Source organism: Aotus nancymaae, unplaced genomic scaffold, assembly GCF_030222135.1.
Source record: "Aotus nancymaae isolate 86718 unplaced genomic scaffold, 86718_ANA_hifiasm-v0.15.2.pri h1tg000250l, whole genome shotgun sequence".
Classification (NCBI taxonomy): Eukaryota; Metazoa; Chordata; class Mammalia; order Primates; family Aotidae; genus Aotus; species Aotus nancymaae.
In genome coordinates this window covers 2708588-2727554 of record NW_026988665.1, presented here as the reverse complement: position 1 = coordinate 2727554, position 18967 = coordinate 2708588, and the positions used below count along the sequence as shown (strand labels likewise).

The following is an 18967-nucleotide window of genomic DNA, read 5'->3' as shown; positions in this document are numbered from 1 at the left end:
ACTCACGCTGCCTCAGTTTCCCTCCCGTGTTGTCTTAAACTCATTAAGTTCCCAATTCTGAATTTCTTCCCCACCAGTGGAGACTGCATAATAAATGCATTTGTGTGTCTGGAATATTCCTCGGCCAGGGCTGCTTACGAAACCCTTTTACGAGCGTTCCTCGGCCCTGCTGCCCAGGCCTCTTCCCACAGCGCGCAGGTATCACCTCATCAGACAAACAGCTCCAGGTGGGCGCTCCCGGAGGCGGGCTCTGAGCCGGGAACCCCAGAGGCCACCATGAGCCTTCCGGCACAACCGGGGCTCCAGTCCCTGCCCCCGCCCAGCCTGGGGCCGCATCCAAACGGCTCATTCATCCCAAAGCTCATTCCCGACGGAGCCGCCCCGAGCCCTGCAGCCCCTTCCACAGACACCCCCAAAACTTTGCCCAGCTCTGCTCAGGAGGGTCTCCCAGCCCTCACCCTGTCCCCACCCGTGGGGGGGCTGCTTTCTTTCAAACACCACGAAGCCATGGGCCCGCAGCAGGGTCCCTGTTAGAGAGGGGCTTCAACCAGAGGCAGACACGGCGCCCAGCCACGGCCACACCCCTGCACACGCCCACACCTCTGGACACATCCCCGCCACACCCACAGCACATGCGCCTCACACACCCACGGATTCTCCCACGACCACAGACACGTGGCGCTCAGCCGTGCCACAGCGCCTCCTGCTCCCCGGCCTCACCAGCCTGGACCGGCGCCTGCCTGGACACTTCCTCACTGGGCACATTGGAAATCAGGACACACGTCATGGCAGGCCCCATGCCAGGCGGCCTCTCAGTCCTGCGGACGTGGCTGGGGAGCTCCTGCCAGCCTCGCTGTGCTCTGGGTACCTGGGCCTGGATGTGTGCCCTGCCCCTCCTTCACTCTCATAGGGAGCCAGGGTAGGATCGGATGGCCCTTCCCAAGGCCCCGTGTGCACCGGGGCGGAAGGCTCCGGGGTTGTGCGGGCCCTGCCAGCTCGGAGGTGCTCCCCCTCCAGCTCCAGCAAAGCCAGCCCCAGTTTCCTCTTAATTTATTGATGCCACAGCTGCCGGGAGAGGCGCTGGAAGCCGAATTCACAGCGCACCTGGGGCCAGTCGGAGCCGCACAGTTCACAGCTCCTTACACATCCCCAAAATGCTGCAGTGACCAAGAGTCACAAGCGACTGTCAATCCAGGCGTGACCGAGGAGAGGCATGTGCTGACCCAGGAGATGGACGGCCAGACCCACCATCACCCCGGGACTCCCACACAGGAGACAGCGACACCCAACCACGCTCCCAGGGGCTGCGGGCAGCAGAAGGCCAGGAGGGGAGGGGGCCTGGATGGGGGCAGAGGGTCTCAGCCAGCAGCAGAACCCCCAGCCCCGCCTCTGTGGGGAGAGGGTCCCCGTGGGGCGAGGCTGTTGGCAGCATAAGCACTCACTGGGCTGTGCCCAGATCTCTGTGGGTGGGTCCCCTCCTTACCCATCTGGCTTCTCTCCCCCATACCCATTCCTGCTGCCCCCAGGCCTCAGGGGCCCGTGAGAAGAGCCTTGTGTCCTCGAGGTTCATGTGCAGAGGGGACGCTGCCTAGCCCAGGGGGACAGAGAGGCACAAGTGTCCCTCGGCGGGCTGTGCCATCCCCACGACCCCCAACGCAGACACCCCCTTTACCTGGGCCTCGCCCCCAGTGAGCTCCAGGGCTGAATGTTCCGGCCTGGCCTGGGGATCGGCCCCGCCCTCGCCTGTGCCAAAGGCTCTGGGACTCTTCTGTTGTGTGTGTCTCCACCCGGCAGGGAGTACATCTCACCAGGGCGGGACCTCCGATCCTCCCCCAGCCTCAGTGGCTGTGCCAGAGCCCCTCCTCCTCCCACGGGAAGGCTTCCTGCTGGGCACAGGCCCCCCAGCAGCCGCTCAGACGTGAGGTCCACAGGGGACCGCTCTCCTGGACCCGAAGATGCATTTCCAGGTTTTGTACCGGTCTAGCTGGCTGCCCGGGGAGCCACAGATGGCCATTCTCCCCACCCAGACACCTCGGGATAAAAATAAAGGCACGCCTGTCGGCTCGGGACCCGAGAGCCACCTGCACAGGGCATGTTCCTCGAGCTCTCCTTCGGTATCAGCTGTGCCGAGTGCACTCAGGCCGTGGGCGGAAATGCAAACACCCGGGTCTAAAAATACTGGTCCTGGAAGGAAGGGGACATGGCACCCCCACCTGGCCCGGGAGAAGTCACCTTCCCACCCTCCCTGAGGGTTAGGAAAACAGCAAGGTCCCTGTGGGGACAGGCAGAGTCAGCTGGCACCACAGGGCACAGTAGGGCGCTCCAGGTACCAGGAGAGTACCCAGCACTGGCGCCCGGCAGCACTGTCTCCCCGTGGAGGGTCTTCAGGGCCCACCCACGTTCCCCACTCAGCCCCACCCACTACAGGACTGCAGGACCCGCCAGCCACGGCTCCTGGATCCTTCAAGGGCTGCAAGGAGGCTGTGGGACCTGCCGACCCTGCCTGGCACCTCTCACCCACACACACGCCACTGCATCTACCGTGACAGCCCCCAAGGGCCATTCGCTCCACGTGGAAACTTCCCCACGTGGCCACGACCAGCTCCAGGAGGGGCATAGGCAGGGAGGGCAGTCGTGTCCTCCCAGCTGGGAAGCTCCCAGGACTGGCTGGGCTTTGAGACCCCGCTGGTATGTGGGCATGTGTGTATGCAGGTGTGTGTGCAGATTTATGAGTACACACACCACGTGTTCCGGGGCCCTCGCCAGCCCACAGGCTGGCTGTCGGGGAGAACCTGTTGGCATCAGGGGTTTCACCTTCTTGGCCTCTACCTTGCGTCCGAGTTTTCCAGATGGGGACAGTGTGGAGACAGAGAAGTCATTGGGGTCCTCACAGTCCCGAATCTTTGACTCCTTGATGAGGGAATCCAGTTTCCTCTTAGCAATGTTTTCCACACGCTTTCGATTGGTGGACGCCTGCGGAGCCAGAGGCCGGCCTGTTGGCATCTGCCCCCAGCCCTGTGAGCAGTGGTGGTGATGACCCCCAGGGTCACAGCACTCCACCCACCCCAGGCTCATGGGAGTCATGTGATTCACCTTGGGCCTGCAGGCAGCCACTGGCAGGACGGGAACCCAGGCCCACCTGATTCCACCAGCAGCATGAGGCTGTCCACGGGCTCCCAGCAGAGCCTGTGTGGCCTCTGACCCTGTGGCCTGGGAGGTCAGCATGCCAGCAGGCGGCACAGGGTCTGGAGTCTCACCACTGGCCGCCATGTGCCTCAGGAGATGGCAGGGCCAGAAGCGGACTTCACGCCAGCCTCCAAGCGGGACTGGGTGCCCTTCCCTGCCAGTGCAGCCCTTGGGTGGCCCTGATGAACTTGGAACCCTTGAGGGCAGGGCCTGGGCCTTGGGGGTCAGATGCCCCGGTGCCAGGTTGGAGTGGGCATGAAGCTGGGAGCACCATGGAGCTGGTTTTTGCCATCACGTGGGCCACACAGAGATGCACACCCCAGGCAGGAAGAGTGCTGCTGCCTCAGGACTTTCTAAAATGGTTGGCCACGTGGCCCGGAGCAAAGCAGCTCAGTCATCTTCCCATGCCCGGCCCCTCTGGGAGAAACAGCCTTCACCACCTCACCGCAGCAGCCCTAGACCAGTGCCTGGGGGAGAGGAGGTGCAGCACCCCCGAGCCCAGCACTGCACGGGACCCTCCCAACTGCGCAGCCCCCGCCCCGGCCCTGGCGGGGACACAGTGACAGTGCTCGGTGGGGGTGACTGCTGCCGGGATCCACACATCAGGGCCAGCCTTAGAGATGGCACTGCTTGGAGGTGAGCCCAGCACTGGTCACCCAGCCTCCGGCCGGATTTGGTGGAAAAAAGGCCAGAAAGCTGGGCGTGCCAGGTGCCGGTGGGAACGGGGTAGAGTCCGGCATGGGACCTGGCCCCCAGTGCTGCCCCCACTTGCTGAGGGGCCAAGAGGGCAGGGCACCCCAAGAGTCAGCTCAAACGCGGGAGCTGAAACCAGGCACGGGCAGCGCTGTCGCAGAGGGATGGCTGGGCAGGGAGGACCCCCCAGACCCTGGGCCACTGTGCACATCTGCCCTAATGTCCCTCTGTCCTGGATGCGTCCCTTTCCAACTCGCCCAACAGCAAGGACGGACGGCTGCTCTCGGGAGCTGCAGGCTCCGCCCTCACCCGCCCTACCCCCACTGCACTCACATCCCCATTCAGGAGCTTGCAATCATCGTCAATCTCATCAGCACTGTCCTCATCAGACACCTCGCCTTCTTCCGCGTCCTCGCTGATGTTGGCTGGGAGCTTCTTCCCCTGGGGGAGGAGGAGCACGATGGGAGGGGCCCTGGAGAAGATGCCGGGAAGCCAGTACCCGGCACCCACAAGGAGCCGCCGGCCAAGGAGAGGGGCCTTTTTTCAAGCTCAGTTTTGGAATCCCAGCCACAGGGCAGGAGCCAGACTGGCCAGTTCCCCGTGGTTGCAGCAGCGTGGAAGGAAAGGCATGGATGTGCATGAGGAGGTCCTGAGACGGAGTGACCACTGTGGGGAGATGGAGGCCAGGCCAGGGGTGCAGCCAGCCCTCAGCCTCCCAAATCTGCCCACAGATGGCATGATGCCCCCACCTATCTGGAGCAGGGCACTGCCCCAGTCCCAAGACTTGGTGTGAGCTGGTCCCAGGAGGGCACGGGCTCACTCACCTTCACAAGGATCTTTCCCTTGAGCATCTGTGGAGAGGGGAGTGTGGTGGCATCCTCACTGCTCACAGACGACAGGTCCAGCTTCTCCCCAAGGATGTCAGTCAGGTACTGGGCCATTTTCTTCTGCTGGATGACACTGCAGTGGTTCTCGATGGACAGGATCACTGGGTACCTGTGCCCCCAAGGCAGAAGGAGCAGGATGAGGCCAGGGCCTCAGAGGATGGGTAGGCCCCATCTCTGCAAGATCCCAGGTCACCTAAACCATTGAGTGAGGAAGGGTCTTCACCAGGAACCCAGGACAGCTGTGACTACCAGCAGCTCTGGGAGGTGGCCCACCCATCAATGGCTTTGAAAAGCAACTGAGTGGGTGGGAAAGGGGCTGGGAGAATCTTAGGGGCCAGTAAAGACAGTATGAGCTTCTTTCCCCAATAAGGAAAAAAACAAAGGCAACTAGAAACTCCAGGAAAACAAAAGAACCTTTGAAAAAGTCATGGTTTTAAAATGATGTGGACAAAATCAAGGTGCAGTATGGAGCAATAGATAGGCTTGGAAATAGAATCTCTTTGGCCTAGATACTGGGGACACTGTCCTCTGAATGGCCCTGGGGTCCTGACATTGGCCCCATAAAGAAGGAGATATAAGCCTGGCACACACCATCTGGTGGAAGATAGTTATTACCTGCACAGCACAGAATGGGGAGTGTAGCAGGGACGTTTAATTACAAGCTTTTCAGCTTCATTTTTAACCATTTTACTTGGACTTTTACCAAAAGGCAGCCATGATTCTTTTAGAAAATGGAAGTGGCCCAGAACAAGAGAGCATGAACCAGAGCAAGAGATGAGCAAGTCGTGAGAGGGCAGGCGGGGCACAGGGGCACAGGGGCTCCTATCCCCACTTCTCAGGCCAGAGACCGAGGCCTGAGGCCCAGGGCCTGCAGGAGAACACTGTGCCTGCACAGATTACACCGGTCATGAGGGGCAACCCTGTCCTGAGATACCAGCAGGCCCCTGGCTCCTCCCAGCTCATCCCTCCTCCCTCTGTCCCCACCCCCATGTCCTGCAATGCCCTCCCCACCTACAGACCCAGGGGTAGGGCTGGCTCAAGACAGTGGCAGGAAGGGCCAGCTCTTCCAGGAGACGCCGTCTATTTCTGCTTCCTAAATCAATCTTGCTTCTCCTCCCATCCTTCGTGTAATTAGCTCCTTGCCAGTCTTTGAGCCTTGTGTAGCCAGGACTCAAAGGTAACTCAAACCACGTGGGGAGGCGGTCTTCTAATTCCAGAAACTAAATTGGATGTTCTTCAACGGTGTCTGCAGTCTCCGCTAAGTGACGGCAAATTGCGTCTGGATACAGAGTGGCTTCTCAGGGGTGGCAAGCATGGGAGCCACAGCCACCGTGAGCCCTGGCACCAGGAGGTGCCACCAGGCATGTGGACGAGCTGCTCCTGTGAGGTCCCCGCCTGGACCTGTGGCCACTCCCTCCCCTATCCCTCTCTCCTCAACAAGAGATGCCAGAATGAAACCAGCCCCCAGGTCACCACAGTCACTGCCCCCGAAGAAAGGACATGTGGATGTGGTGGGAAGAGCCCTCCCCTGCCCACCTCTGGGGCCAGCCGCCCAGGCCAGCCACTCACTCATTCTTGATGAAGGCGTATTTGTTGATGGTTTCGATGACGTCTTTGAAGAGGATCTTGGAGGTCAGGGTGTAGCCATGATGCACGATGGGCTCCCCGTCGGGCCCATCCCAGCAGTCCACTGCAGGCAGGCGGACCTCAGTCAGCCCCAGGGCCTGGCCGCAGTGAGCCCAGGCAGGCTGAGCTCCGGCCAGAAGGGGGCCTGTCCCCTTGCTCAGTGAGGGACACAGAAGAGGCCTTCCTAGCCCCTGCCCAGAGACCCCCGGGGGCTCCTCAGGCGCAGCCCATCTCCCACAGCAGACGCCAGCCCATGGCCGCGGCCCACGGTCCGGGGCTCACCCTCCACGCAGCGGCAGCCTGCCTGCAGGACCCAGGCGTACATGTCCACCCGTGACTGGGACAGGAGCTGGTCCCCCACGAGGTAGGTGTTGTGGGACGAGGTGATGAAATAGTGGCTCAGCGGGCGTGTCATGTCCTGGTGCACGCGGTGGTGCTCAGGGTTGAAGATGTCCCCAGCGGGGCTCCTCGTGTAGTTGGTGAAGCCTAAGGACAGCGCGGCGTAGGGGCCGTGTCAGCCCACCCCCGGCCTCCTCTCACGGCCACCTGCCCCGACTCGACAGGACACAGAGCAGCCGTCTCAGTCCACAGGCTGGGCCCTCATTGCTCCTCCAGCATCCCAGGACCGCCAGGCGGACGGCAGTGCCCCACTCACCATCAATGCCCAGCAGCCCCTTACTCCTGTTTTCGGGGCACGGCTCAAACTGCTCGATGATGTCCTGGCAGCTCTCCAGGGTCACACCCGTCATCTAGGCCAGAGCAGGGGCATGAGCCCAGGGAGCCCATCCCTGGCCTGGGAGAGCCTCGACCAGCTCCCCCTCACCACTGTGCCCTGTCCATCAGCCAGCTCCCCTCACCCCTGTCCATCAGCCAGCTCCCCTCACCACTGTGCCCTATCTATCAGCCAGCTCCCCTCACCGCTGTCCCCTGTCCATCAGCCAGCTCCCCCTCACCGCTGTCCCCTGTCCATCAGCCAGCTCCCCTCACCGCTGTTCCCTGTCCATCAGTCAGCTCCCCTCACCGCTGTTCCCTGTCCATCAGCCAGCTCCCCTCACCGCTGTGCCCTGTCCATCAGTCAGCTCCCCTCACCGCTGTGCCCTGTCCATCAGCCAGCTCCCCTCACCGCTGTGCCCTGTCCATCAGCCAGCTCCCCTCACGGCTGTCCCCTGTCCATCAGCCAGCTCCCCCTCACCGCTGTGCCCTGTCCATCAGCCAGCTCCCCCTCACCGCTGTCCCCTGTCCATCAGCCAGCTCCCCTCACCACTGTTCCCTGTCCATCAGCCAGCTCCCCTCACCGCTGTGCCCTGTCCATCAGCCAGCTCCCCTCACGGCTGTCCCCTGTCCATCAGCCAGCTCACCCTCACCGCTGTCCCCTGGCCATCTTTGATCACACCAGACACGGCCATGGCGGGGACACTGGCCAGTCACCCCCAGTGTTGCATGACTTGGGACTACCATGGGTCACATGGTTTTCGGATGCTTGCTCTGACTGCAGACTCTGACAGCACTGGAGGGGCCTCTAACCTTGTCAGCTGGACCACCCCGCACTGGTGCAAGAGCTGTGGCCCAGTGTAGGCCTGGCATGGAGCAGAGGCCGTGTGTGGGGTGGGTACAGGAGAATGAGGACCCTCATGCCAAGGCAGGCACAGGCAGCCCCCTTCTCCAGCTCCTCCCGCTGTCTGCCTAAGCCCCCATACGCTGACCCTCCCAGGAGAGCTGAGCACCAGGGTCCAGGCCACCCCAGGCCACCCCAGCCACTGCAGGCCGAGGGACCTCCAGGGCCCTGTGGTGCAGCCAGTCCAGGAACAGCCACCCCACCGGCAGGCTTCTCGGAGGTCCCTGGGAACATGGTGAGGTAACAGGTCGGGGAGCCCAGAGCCAGCTGTGGACCCCTGGGAGGCCCAGCAACCAGGGGTCTGAGCCAAGGGCACCAGTTGCCAGCTGGAGGGCTCTGTCTGGCTCCTGAGTGCAGGGAGGGTTCTGGAAGGCTTGGGACAAAGGTCAAGGAGGGAAGGGTCACTTCTGCCCACCCCCATCCAGGTCCCGTTCCCACCATTGCCTTTACTGGGACAGAGGACCTGTGGCCACCCACAGCCACGTGCCAGTGTAGCCAGGCCACCCACAGCCACATGCTGGTGCCACCTCTGGTGGCCAGGGCACAGGGCACCTGAGACAGTGGGGTCCAGTCAGCTGGTGCCAGCCTCCCATGCCTCCTGGGCATCGTGCCTGCAGGATGGAGAAGCGGCTGCCATCGATGGAGCCCGGAAAGCTGCACCAGCCAGGTGGGTGTCTCCTGGGAGCTCAGGCCCAGGGGCAGCTCCAAAGGCCAGCTCTGGGTTTGTGGTAAGCTCAGGGGTGGGGTACTGCCGTAAGATCCTGCATAAAACCCACCCAGGCCCCACCTGGGCTTCCCAAGGCCCCTCTGCCACTCCCATCCTCCCCCTCAGACCATCACCAAGAGGCTGACAGTCCACGTGGCCAGTAGAGTGGAGGTCCCTGAGCAGCTCCAGGCCAGGGCATCTTGGCCCCTGAGGTTTGCCCTGTCCCTGCTCTCCTCCCTGAAGAGGGTCCAGGGTCCTCACCTGCATTCCTGCAAGGCCTGAGGGTGGCCACACACTGCCTGAGCCCCTCCCGTGGAGCCCTGTCCTCACTGGGGCTCTGGCCTTCCTGTCCACTGCCTGGCTGGACCTGCAACTCCTGCCACCAGGACACACGGTACCCATTCCCTGCCCAGGCCTGGGACAAGGTGGCCAGAGCCCTGAACCTCTGGATGCTAGGTCCCTGGTCAGTGGGCAGCATCCAGGGAGCACTTGGCCTTGGCATTGGTCTCTAAGGATGGCCAGGACTTCTTGGGGTCTAGATAAAGGGGTGTGCATGCCCCTCTGGGATCCAGGAGGTATCTGAGTGTCTGCAGGACAAACGCATGAGTGGACATCGTGGCAGGCCTGGCGCCCTGGGGCAGCGAGTCAGCCAGACGCGTATGGCTGAAACACAGGGGCGGGCCTCAAGGGCTGGGCCCCAGGACCCTCGTTCACAAGATGCTCAACACCAAACCAGGAGCGTGGCCAAGCTGGGGGGCCGCAGGGTGTCCACGGTCAGGACCGAGCCATTCAGAGGCCCCTGGAGGAGAAACCACAAACCTTCCCACCTGCCTGGCTGCCCCATAGGGCACACCCTGTAATATCAAAACTAAAGCCAACGTGGGGGGCTCTCAAATGCCGGGCTCTGACCCGCCCCACCCTAAGCTCTCAGTCAAAGCTCAGAAGAGAAGGTGAGGCCTGATCGCCGCCCCGCCCCTGCCCAGGGGTGCACACCTTCTGCTCCATCTGCAGGAAGCGCTGCAGACTGGCGGCATCCAGGTGGTCCTTGTGGTTGCTGTAGGTCAGCATGAGCAGGTAGAGGTCCCGGCGCGTGGACATCATCTTGTAGAAGGCACAGAACTCCTCAAACCCCAGTGTCCCTCGGTGGTCATCCGTGTCTGCTTCCTGCAATGCAAGGCCCTGGGTCCCCATGGACACCTCGCCCAGGGCTGCATGCACAGGGGTCCTTCAGGGGCACTCGCTCCCCAGTGAAAACCAACACGCAAGCCCACCCTCCTCTACGCCACTGCCCTTGTCACGGCCTCCAATCACTCCAGGTCACAGGCCCACCCACCAAGAGGAGAGCCCCATGAAAATGCAGAGCTGACACACCTGCCCGACGCCACGTGCCTTCCACCTTCAACCCGCAAGCAAGCGCACTCAGCTCACACAGGAGCCAACACCACCCACACGGGAGCCAACGCCACCCACACGGGAGCCAACAGCCCCAACACAGGGGTCAATGCTCCTACACAGGAGTCAACACCCCTACACGGGAGTGAACCGCATCCCCTGGGCTGGAGCCGGGTGGCGCAGCAGAAGCCCAAGCTGTGCAGGGGCCGAGGGAATTCATGGCGGCAATAAAGGTGCCATGGAAGAGGACGCTTGAAATCCTTGAGCCCTAAGTACTGGGGCCTTGGTCCTACAAGGGCATGGGAGCCCAGGGCTGGGCAGGGCAGGCTGAGAGCATGACCTGCTTGGAGGTGACATGGCCCCAGTGTGACACCCCAGCTCAGTCCTCACTCACAAGGAACACCAGGACACCCCAGCTCAGCCCTCACTCACAAGGAACACCAGGACACCCCAGCTCAGCCCTCACTCACAAGGAACACCAGGACACCCCAGCTCAGCCCCCCACCACGAGGAACACCAGGACACCCCAGCTCAGCCCCCAACCATGAGGAACACCAGTGCCTCGCCCTGCACTTGGAGGAATGCCAGAGCTCAAGACTTTGGGCAGGGCCACCCTGACAGATGGTTTCACACCTGCCCAGCTGCTCGGCATCTCGAGGGGCATCTTGAGGGGCATCTTGAGGGGCCCCAGGCTCCCCTTGAGCCACCTGCTGTCACCTCGGCCCCAGCCCCTCCGCTGATGACGTGGCCAGAGGCGAGGCAGGCTAATCAGATTTGCCTTGAAGGCAGGGTTCTGCCTGTGCCTGTTCACCCCAGGCTGGGCACACCGACACCCAGCTGGCAGGTGTTCACCCACACTGGCTGAGTCCTTAGGCCCCCACAGAAGTCCCAGACCAGGTCCCCTGAGAAGCAGAAAACACCTCCAGAAGTCGAGGAGGCGCTGCATCCACCACATAAGCAGCCTAGAGGCTTCGTGATTCAGGCTCCCAGGCAAACCCCACCGGGCCCTCTTCCCAGAGCCCACATAGGCTGAGAACAGCATGCTCTCAGCAGCCCACCCAGGGGCTCCAAGGGGGCCTGGGAGGAGCCCAGAGCAGGGTCGAGGGAGCAGGCCACGCCTCTCAGGGCAGCCCCATGTCCTAGTCCACAGGAGAGCACTGCCTGAGCCTGGGGATGTGCCTCAGCTGAGCAGGGATTGGCACCAGCTCAGCACCATGGACAGCAGCAGCCACCAGCCGCCTGGGACCAACCTTGCCTCCCATCTGATCTGGCGTGGCAGGGGATGGTGGTGCCAGGTCCCCTGGGGTCCCCTCTGAGCCAGGGGGATCACGGTCAGGTGGCCCCATCACCCCCTTCATCCCTGTCCCCAGGACAGAGCCCCGGCTACCGCCTGCCCTAGACCCATAGAGGTAGGTCAGGACCCTAGGGCCAGGTTGTGTGCCCAGGCCAAGGCTTGGATGAGGCCAGCATGGCATGAAGGACCCAGCTAGAGCCACATACGCCAGGGCCCAGCACACACCAGACGAAGCCCCAGGGTGCCTGGCATGAGGTGTGAGGGCAGCCCCAAGTCTGAGGCTGCCCACTCACAGCACCCAGGACAGTCATCAGGGTACATGCTACAGCTCAAAGGGGCCCCGTGGGACACAGTCTGGGCCTGTGGCTGAGCTGGGCAGATGAGGCCCCTCCATGGAGAGGCTGTGCACCAGCGTGAGCCACTCTCCACTGAGCAGGAGCAAAACTGCCCGGACGGTGTGGCCCTCGGGGGGCCTGAGCCCAACCCCAGAACACCCCGGACAGTCACGCAGCAACTTTTCTTCCCACAAAGGGAAGCCACGGCTGTTGAACCGCACCCTGGCCGAGCCTGCCTCGGTGCCCACCCAGCGTGCCCTTTGGCAATTACGCCCCGCTCTGGGTCCAGCCACTTCCAGCCTTAGCTTCGGTTGGAGGAAATGAAGCTGAAGCCAAGCCTTTATCCACCATGCAGGGCTCTCTGATTAGGCCGTGCTGGGCAATGCCAGCCATGTTTGGCTTGACCACCAAACACCAGGGCCACTGCACGGGGCTGGAGCGCCAGGCACTCCTGTGTGTGTGCCCGTGTGTGTGTGTGCATGTGTGCATGTCAGGGACCCCAGGGCCTGGTGCTTTCACCCACAGAACCCTCTTTCCAAGACTCAGCAAAGCAGCAAGGCCCCCGGGCCTGATTTGCTGGCTCAGCCAGCGCCACCCATAACCAGGACCTGCTGACGGGCAGAGTTCCTCTCCCCCAGCCCAGCAGGCTTTCCGGAAACAGAAACTAATTACAGACAATAAAGGCGGCAGCTCAGCTGAACGCTGCATTTTCATAACTCCTATCATCAGGGTGGTTGGGCGAGGGCCACATGGGGAAAGTAACAAGCGTGTCAGACTGCACCCCACCAGGCCAGTGTTCCCCCTTCAAGGCTGTGAGGCTGGGGGCCTGGGAAGGGGCTGCAGCTTCATTTGGGCACCTGCCCTGACCACTTTCCCTGGAGCTGGTAGAGCAGACCTCGACCCAGCTGCAAAGAGGAGGCACCAGGGGACCCCCACCTGCCCGCCTGCCATAGGCTGTGGGATGGCTGGCCAGGCGGCCCCTCCTTGGCAGCTGGCCACTTTGTGCAGCTCGAAGGCACCGCCAGGGTCCCTCCAGCTCAGGCAGGGCTGGCTGGCCCCCAGCCACACCACCACAGCCCCAGTGCAGCCCTGGCTCCGGAGCCCGGGCAGGACCCTGCGAAGCCTCACCCTGAACATCTGCTTCACCCTCTGGCGGGGCAGGTTCACGTTGAGCTTGTGCAGCAGCCGCAGGACCTCACTGACGCTCAGGCTGCCGTCCCCGTTCTTGTCCGCCTCATCAAACGTCTGCTTCAGCCACTTTGGTGCCGAGTTAGGGGCCAACAGGAATCCACGGTCCAGGGAGGAAGGAATGGGGGATGCCAGGCTACCGCCTTCCCTACCGACCCAGCAAAGGCAGGCCCCCTCCCCCACACAGGGCCGGCAGCCAAGGGGCTGGTCCCGGGGTCTGCCCCGCCCGCTCAGTGCCCAAGGATATTGGTCCCTGGTGCGCTGGCGGCGAGCCAGGCTGTCCTCGTCACTGATGCCAGCCATGAGGTAGCGCAGGCCGGTGACCCAGGTGCGCGCCACCTCGCCGCTGGTGGAGACCAGGTCCAGCGACTCACGGTGGCTGCCGTGGTATATGCTGAAGCAGCAGTTGGGGTCAAAGCTGCCATCGGGGTAGCGCTGGAAGACCTCCGACTGCAGCCCCTCACTCACCTCCTGGATGGAGTCGATGGAGACTGCCAGGTGGGCAGGGAGCACTGGTCAGGACGCCCGGGGCCCAGCGTACCTCTGCTGGCAGCCCCAAGGCAGCAGTGACCGAGCACGTGGGAGCTCCCCACCCACCTATGTGTGACCCTCCACAGGGCTCAGGGGCTGGGGCTCAAGAACAAAGGGTGAAGATCTGTGAGAATGCACAGCCCCCCACCCGTGATGACCAAGTCCCACCCTTTTTCCCCTGCTCCTATGGAAAAGACACAGCCCCCCAACCCACAAGGGAGAGCATCCACCACCCCCCACACCTGCAGCCCCCAGTGCCCAAGAAGCCCAGAGCTGAACGTTTAGCCAGCATGTCCCTATGTTCCGAGAAATTCCCTGGCCACCTCCAGGGCTCCAGCGCCGCCAGTGGAACTGTGCCTCCAGGGACCCCAGCCCTGCGCTCAGGCACATCGAGGCTCTCATGACCTCAGGTCCCCTGGGGGCTCCGAGGCACGGCTCCCTCCAGGGGCCCAAGGCAGCTACACCTTTGGCCACCTCTGGGCTGAGGCCTCGCCCAGGACACCTGGGTCCTGCCCGTCAGCAAAGCCAGCAGAGACCCTGGCTGTGCCCTTCTCCCAGCCCTTGAGGACTGTCACGTCTCTCCCCAACCTGGGGGACCCCACCCTGTTCCCTGTGTGCCACAATCCTGCCTGTCTACCCGCTGCAGTCTCCATCTCAGGCAGCCCTTGCTCCCTCCAGCCCCACTTCCCAGCAGCTGCTGGGCCAATGCCCGCCCATCAGCGCACCCCTGTGGGGGTCGTTTCTGTTTATGGGGAGCTGTGACCTCCCCAGCTAGATGAACTATGCTCTGCCCCTCCTCCCAGCCCAGCACTCAGCACAGGGCTGGGTACAACCATACTCAGTCCCCACTGAATTCCAGGGAGCTCAGCCAGGCGGGCAGGGGGCCTGGGTCCCTCCCACCCTATAGCCCAGAGGTCACTGCCGATCCCCAAGGCCACTGAGCCAGAGGTGTCCAGGCCTAGGGTCTCACCACCCCTCAACCATCAGCGGCTGCTCTGGGAGGCTCCCTACCCTGTGTGCCCCCAGGGACTCCAGCTTGCCCCCACCCCAGGGCACCCACTCACTCTTGGCCTTCTCGTTCTTGCGAGAGGGCCTCCAGCGGATGCAGGAGCGGTGCTCGTCCAGGTAGTAGAAGCGGACCAGGCCCTTGGAGCCACCACGAAGCTTTACCATCTGCATCCCCTCCTGCATGGCACCCAGGCACCGCTCCACTGCACATGGAAGACACACGGCCGTCAGCAGAGGCATGGCCACTCCTCACATCACTCGTTCTGCCCATACTGCCCTGTCAGTGACGGGTCAAAGGCCAGGGCCCAAAGTCACCTCCACCCCAAGTGCTGACATGCCTGGGTCACACAGCCCAGCTGGGCCCTGCCACTCCTCCCCAGATGGTCCTGGGGACTGAGGGCCCTGCTCCCCACCCTGCTCAGCCACATGGGAACCGGCGCTGGGCCTGGGGCCCCACGAGCCAGCACTCTGATGGAGCCAGCACTGAACTCAACAGTGGGAAGGCCAGGCACAAGGCCAGACAGACGAGGCGCCTGAACCCGGCTGTCCGGGGCCACAGTGAGTGGAGGCCCCTTGCCAGGCGCAGGGTGGGCCAACAGGCAGCAACCCCAAACCCTGCCCCCGTCCCTGCCCCCAGCCACAGGCGGCTCCTGGGAGCAGACAGTCACATTCTCGGGTGCCTGTGCCCCTTGCTGGGGCATCTCCTGGAGAGCCCCCACCCTTCATAAGCAACAAGGTCAGTGCCAGGAACGCCCAGTCCCAGGGCCCGCGCATCAGCACAGACTCTGGAGGCTGGAGCCGAGCTTCCCAACCCTCCCCTCCCTGAGGCCGCCTGTCCCGTTCCTTCTCCTCCCCCATCCATTCGGCCTCCCGCTGTTGCTTGTCCCAGGGGAAGGGGCTGCAGGCTCCAGGGAGTCCAGGCCAGACTCAGCCGCCCCAGTCCAGGAACAGGATGGTGCCGCCCCAGTCCAGGAACAGGATGGTCCCACCCCGTTGGGCCCTGTGCACCCGCTCACAGAAAGCCCGGGTCCCAGAGGTACCATCTGCTAAAGCTCAGAAGTGCTAACCCCACCCCACGTCTGAGGCTGAGGGACCCCGGGGGGCGCTGTGGAGGACCGGGGCAGTGCCGGTCAGGCCTCCTTGGGGAAGCTACGAGGTGATCAGGAGCAGAGAGGAACTGAGGTGTGGAAGGCATGGCAGACGGGCTGGGCTCTCTGGGCACTCGGGAGGTGAAGATGCAGGGTGGCTGCAAGGATGTGGGAGGGAGTAGGGCAGGACCCAGAGGCCTGCAACAGGTCAGCACCGACTGGGCCCTCCGCAGGCCACCCAGACACAGGCTCCGCCCTCCACAGGCCACCCAGACACACGCTCCGCCCTCCACAGGCCACCCAGACACACGCTCCGCCCTCCACAGGCCACCCAGACACACGCTCCGCCCTCCGCAGGCCACCCAGACACAGGCTCTGCCCTCCACAGGCCACCCAGACACACGCTCCTCCCTCTGCAGGCCACCCAGACATACGCTCCGCCCCCCGCAGGCCACCCAGACACACACTCCGCCCTCCGCAGGCCACCCAGCCCTCCACAGGCCACCCAGACACAGGCTCCGCCCTCCACAAGCCACCCAGACACACGCTCCGCCCTCCGCAGGCCACCCAGACACAGGCTCTGCCCTCCACAGGCCACCCAGACACACGCTCCGCCCCCCGCAGGCCACCCAGCCCTCCACAGGCCACCCAGACACAGGTTCCACCCTCCACAGGCCACCCCAGACACAGGCTCCGCCCCCCACAAGCCACCCAGACACAGGCTCCGCCCCCCGCAGGCCACCCAGACACACACTCCGCCCCCCACAGGCCACCCAGCCCTCCACAGGCCACCCAGACACAGGCTCCACCCTCCATAGGCCACCCCAGACACAGGCTCCGCCCCCCCACAAGCCACCCAGACACAGGCTCCGCCCCCCGCAGGCCACCCAGACACACGCTCCACCCCCCCGCAGGCCACCCAGCCCTCCACAGGCCACCCAGACACAGTCTCCACCCTCCACAGGCCACCCCAGACACAGGCTCCACCCTCCACAGGCCACCCAAACACACACTCCGCCCTCCACAGGCCACCCAGACACACGCTCTGCCCTCCCAGCCATGTCCAGCCAGTCTCTTCTGCAGTCTCCTAATGGCAAGGGCCCCTATGTCCAGCCCGCCCAGCCACCTGGGCTGCAAGCACCACAGACCCCCAGAGCACAAGGGACCCCATCAGTGACAGCATGGAGCATTGGAGCCACTGAATCCCCCCAATCTTGCCCCCTGGGTTCAGCCGCCAGGCCCTGCAGGCACCTAGGAGACCAAGGTGTGGGCGCCTCCGAGCGGCTGAGAGGCAGGGCCTGCCGATGCTGCCGGACCACATGACCCCTAGAGTGGGCGGGGCAGGGGGAGGAGGAGGAGTCAAGTGCTGGGGTGGGATAGAGCTGCGGGGGTGGGATGCAGCCCCACGCTTCTCACTCTTCCACCTCCAGGAGCAGCCCCCACCCGCCAGGGCCCGCACTCAGCCTGGGCCGCTCCCCCACCCTTTCTTACCCAGGGGGCCGAGCTGCCACTGTGAAGACAACATCACGCTTCCTCCCACCCAGAGGAGCACCTCTGCCAGCCAGGCCACCGTCCCCTTGGTCCAGCTGTCAGGGGAGGGCCAGGGGCCAGACATGCCCCGACGCTGGCCGGGTCTGGTTCACGGAGGCCACAAAGGCCCCCGGCCCTCAGGCAGCAGAGGTCAGGCACTGGCAGTGCTGGGGGTAGGACCTCCTTGCGGGCTTTTCTCCTCCGCCTCTTCTTCCTCCGCCTCAGGGACCTCCGGAGCCCCCACAGGGCTGTGGCCAGGCCTGGCTGGCATTGGTCTGACCGTCACCTGCTGTCCCTACAGCTCCCAGACCAGTCCACCCATCCTCCAGAGCCACCAAGGAGTCCCTGAGGCTGCCGCATCCCATGGCTGGGGAGCACAGGCCCTCGGCCCCGCCCAGCCTCTGACCCAATCCCTGAGTTAATCCCAGCTCCAGACCAGCTGGCGGAGGATTTAGGCTGACAGGACTCCCAGCTGGGCCAGGAGGACATTGGGGAGGCAACAGTGTTTCCCAAGGTCCCAGGTCATCTGACTCAGGGCTGCTGGACAGAGCAGGACCAACAGTGGGAGGGGGATCCTCCTGGAATCTGGAGAACACAGCCCTATGGGGCATGGGCCTCAGGGGACCCTGTGTGGGATGGACTTCCCCACTGTGCACCCACCAGGGATGCTGAGGCTGGCCTGGAGTGGTCCCTGCCCTCGCCCCATATCCCTACTTAGGAGGGCCTCTGAGTGGTTCTTGCTGACCCACTGCACCGTCTCAGCTCCCACTGAGGTGAGGACCCCAGGTCCCGCTGCCACCGGGACCACACACCCACCCTGTTTACTGGCGTGGCACCGCAGGACAGCACAGGCTCCCCCATCCCTGAGTCCAGGCGGGGACACCAGGGGCAGCTATGGGCATGGGAGGTGGGCAGACCCTGCTGAACAGCCACCTGTGTCCTGGCCGTGCCCACGCTGCATGGCCACGCTGGGCCCTGCCCTTCACAGCCACTTCCCCAGCTGCACTGGCTCCAGCAACAAGGACCCCAAGGCCCCGGGCAACTGCCCTCGTCTCCCCACTCCAGGAAGAAGTTTGGCCTGCGGAGCCCAGGACAGGGAGGTGCCAGGGCTGGGCATCCTGGCAGAGCCCTGGGGCCAAAGTCAGGCATGGGAGGAGGCGGCCCCTGAGGAGATGGCCGTGCATCTGCACTGCCCACTGATGACCAGGGCCGTGCCCGGCCAGATGAGATGCACTCGGCACAGAGTCAACCCAGGACCCGCCAGGGGCCTGCTCACAGGCTCTGCTGCTCTTGGTAGAAGCAGGTCAGCAGGAGTTTCTGGGCTCTGCCGTGGAATTAGATTAGGGAGCCGTGAGCCTCGGGGAGACCGGAGGCTGGAGTCCTGGACGTCCTCAGAAAGACAGACACTCGGGGCACGGCCACCGTGTCAGGGGCAGCGCCGGGGCCAGGAGGCAGCCCAGGCGCCTGGTCCAGGGCCCCGGCCCACCGATGCCTCGCCACGCCGGACCGCAGGCTTCCACTCCCACCAAGGGCATCCAGTTCTCCCTCATGCGCCTCAGGGACCTCCCAGCCCGGGACACACCTGCTCTCCCCTCACCCTGGGCCTGGCCCCAGCTGGGGGTGCTCCTGCCTCTCACTCACCCCTCCTTGAAGCACCCCAAGGCTGGGCCTCTGCCCCCTCCCTCCCTCCCTCCTTCCCTTGAGCTCTCTCAGCCACTAGCTGGTCCCCCATCGGATGGGGTTGGGGCTTAGAGGCCCCATCGCCTGAGCATGGGTTCTGAGAGGGGCCACAGATTGAATTTCTGGCCCCAAACCCCCAGTGTGGGGCCCAGGCTCCCGCACCCCAGGCCCCCGACCTCCCCAGCAGCCCTGGCCTAATCCTCCACTG

General features: G+C 63.9%; 1 protein-coding gene across 1 annotated transcript in view; it reads right to left on the bottom strand.

Annotated features, from left to right (window-relative positions):
- Window positions 1-17439, bottom strand: part of PLCH2 (phospholipase C eta 2) — a 28119-nt gene extending 10680 nt beyond the window's left edge. Inside the window, exons 1-11 of the mRNA XM_064371922.1 lie at window positions 17041-17439; window positions 14518-14664; window positions 13160-13413; window positions 12863-12991; window positions 9707-9877; window positions 7048-7141; window positions 6675-6878; window positions 6336-6456; window positions 4704-4875; window positions 4213-4320; window positions 2830-2973 (exon numbers count right to left, since the gene is read on the bottom strand). Of these exons, the coding sequence (XP_064227992.1) occupies window positions 2830-2973; window positions 4213-4320; window positions 4704-4875; window positions 6336-6456; window positions 6675-6878; window positions 7048-7141; window positions 9707-9877; window positions 12863-12991; window positions 13160-13413; window positions 14518-14664; window positions 17041-17164 (1668 nt within the window). The 5' untranslated portion in view covers window positions 17165-17439. The remainder of the gene's footprint in view (window positions 1-2829; window positions 2974-4212; window positions 4321-4703; window positions 4876-6335; window positions 6457-6674; window positions 6879-7047; window positions 7142-9706; window positions 9878-12862; window positions 12992-13159; window positions 13414-14517; window positions 14665-17040) is intronic.
- Window positions 17440-18967: the final 1528 nt, after the last annotated feature.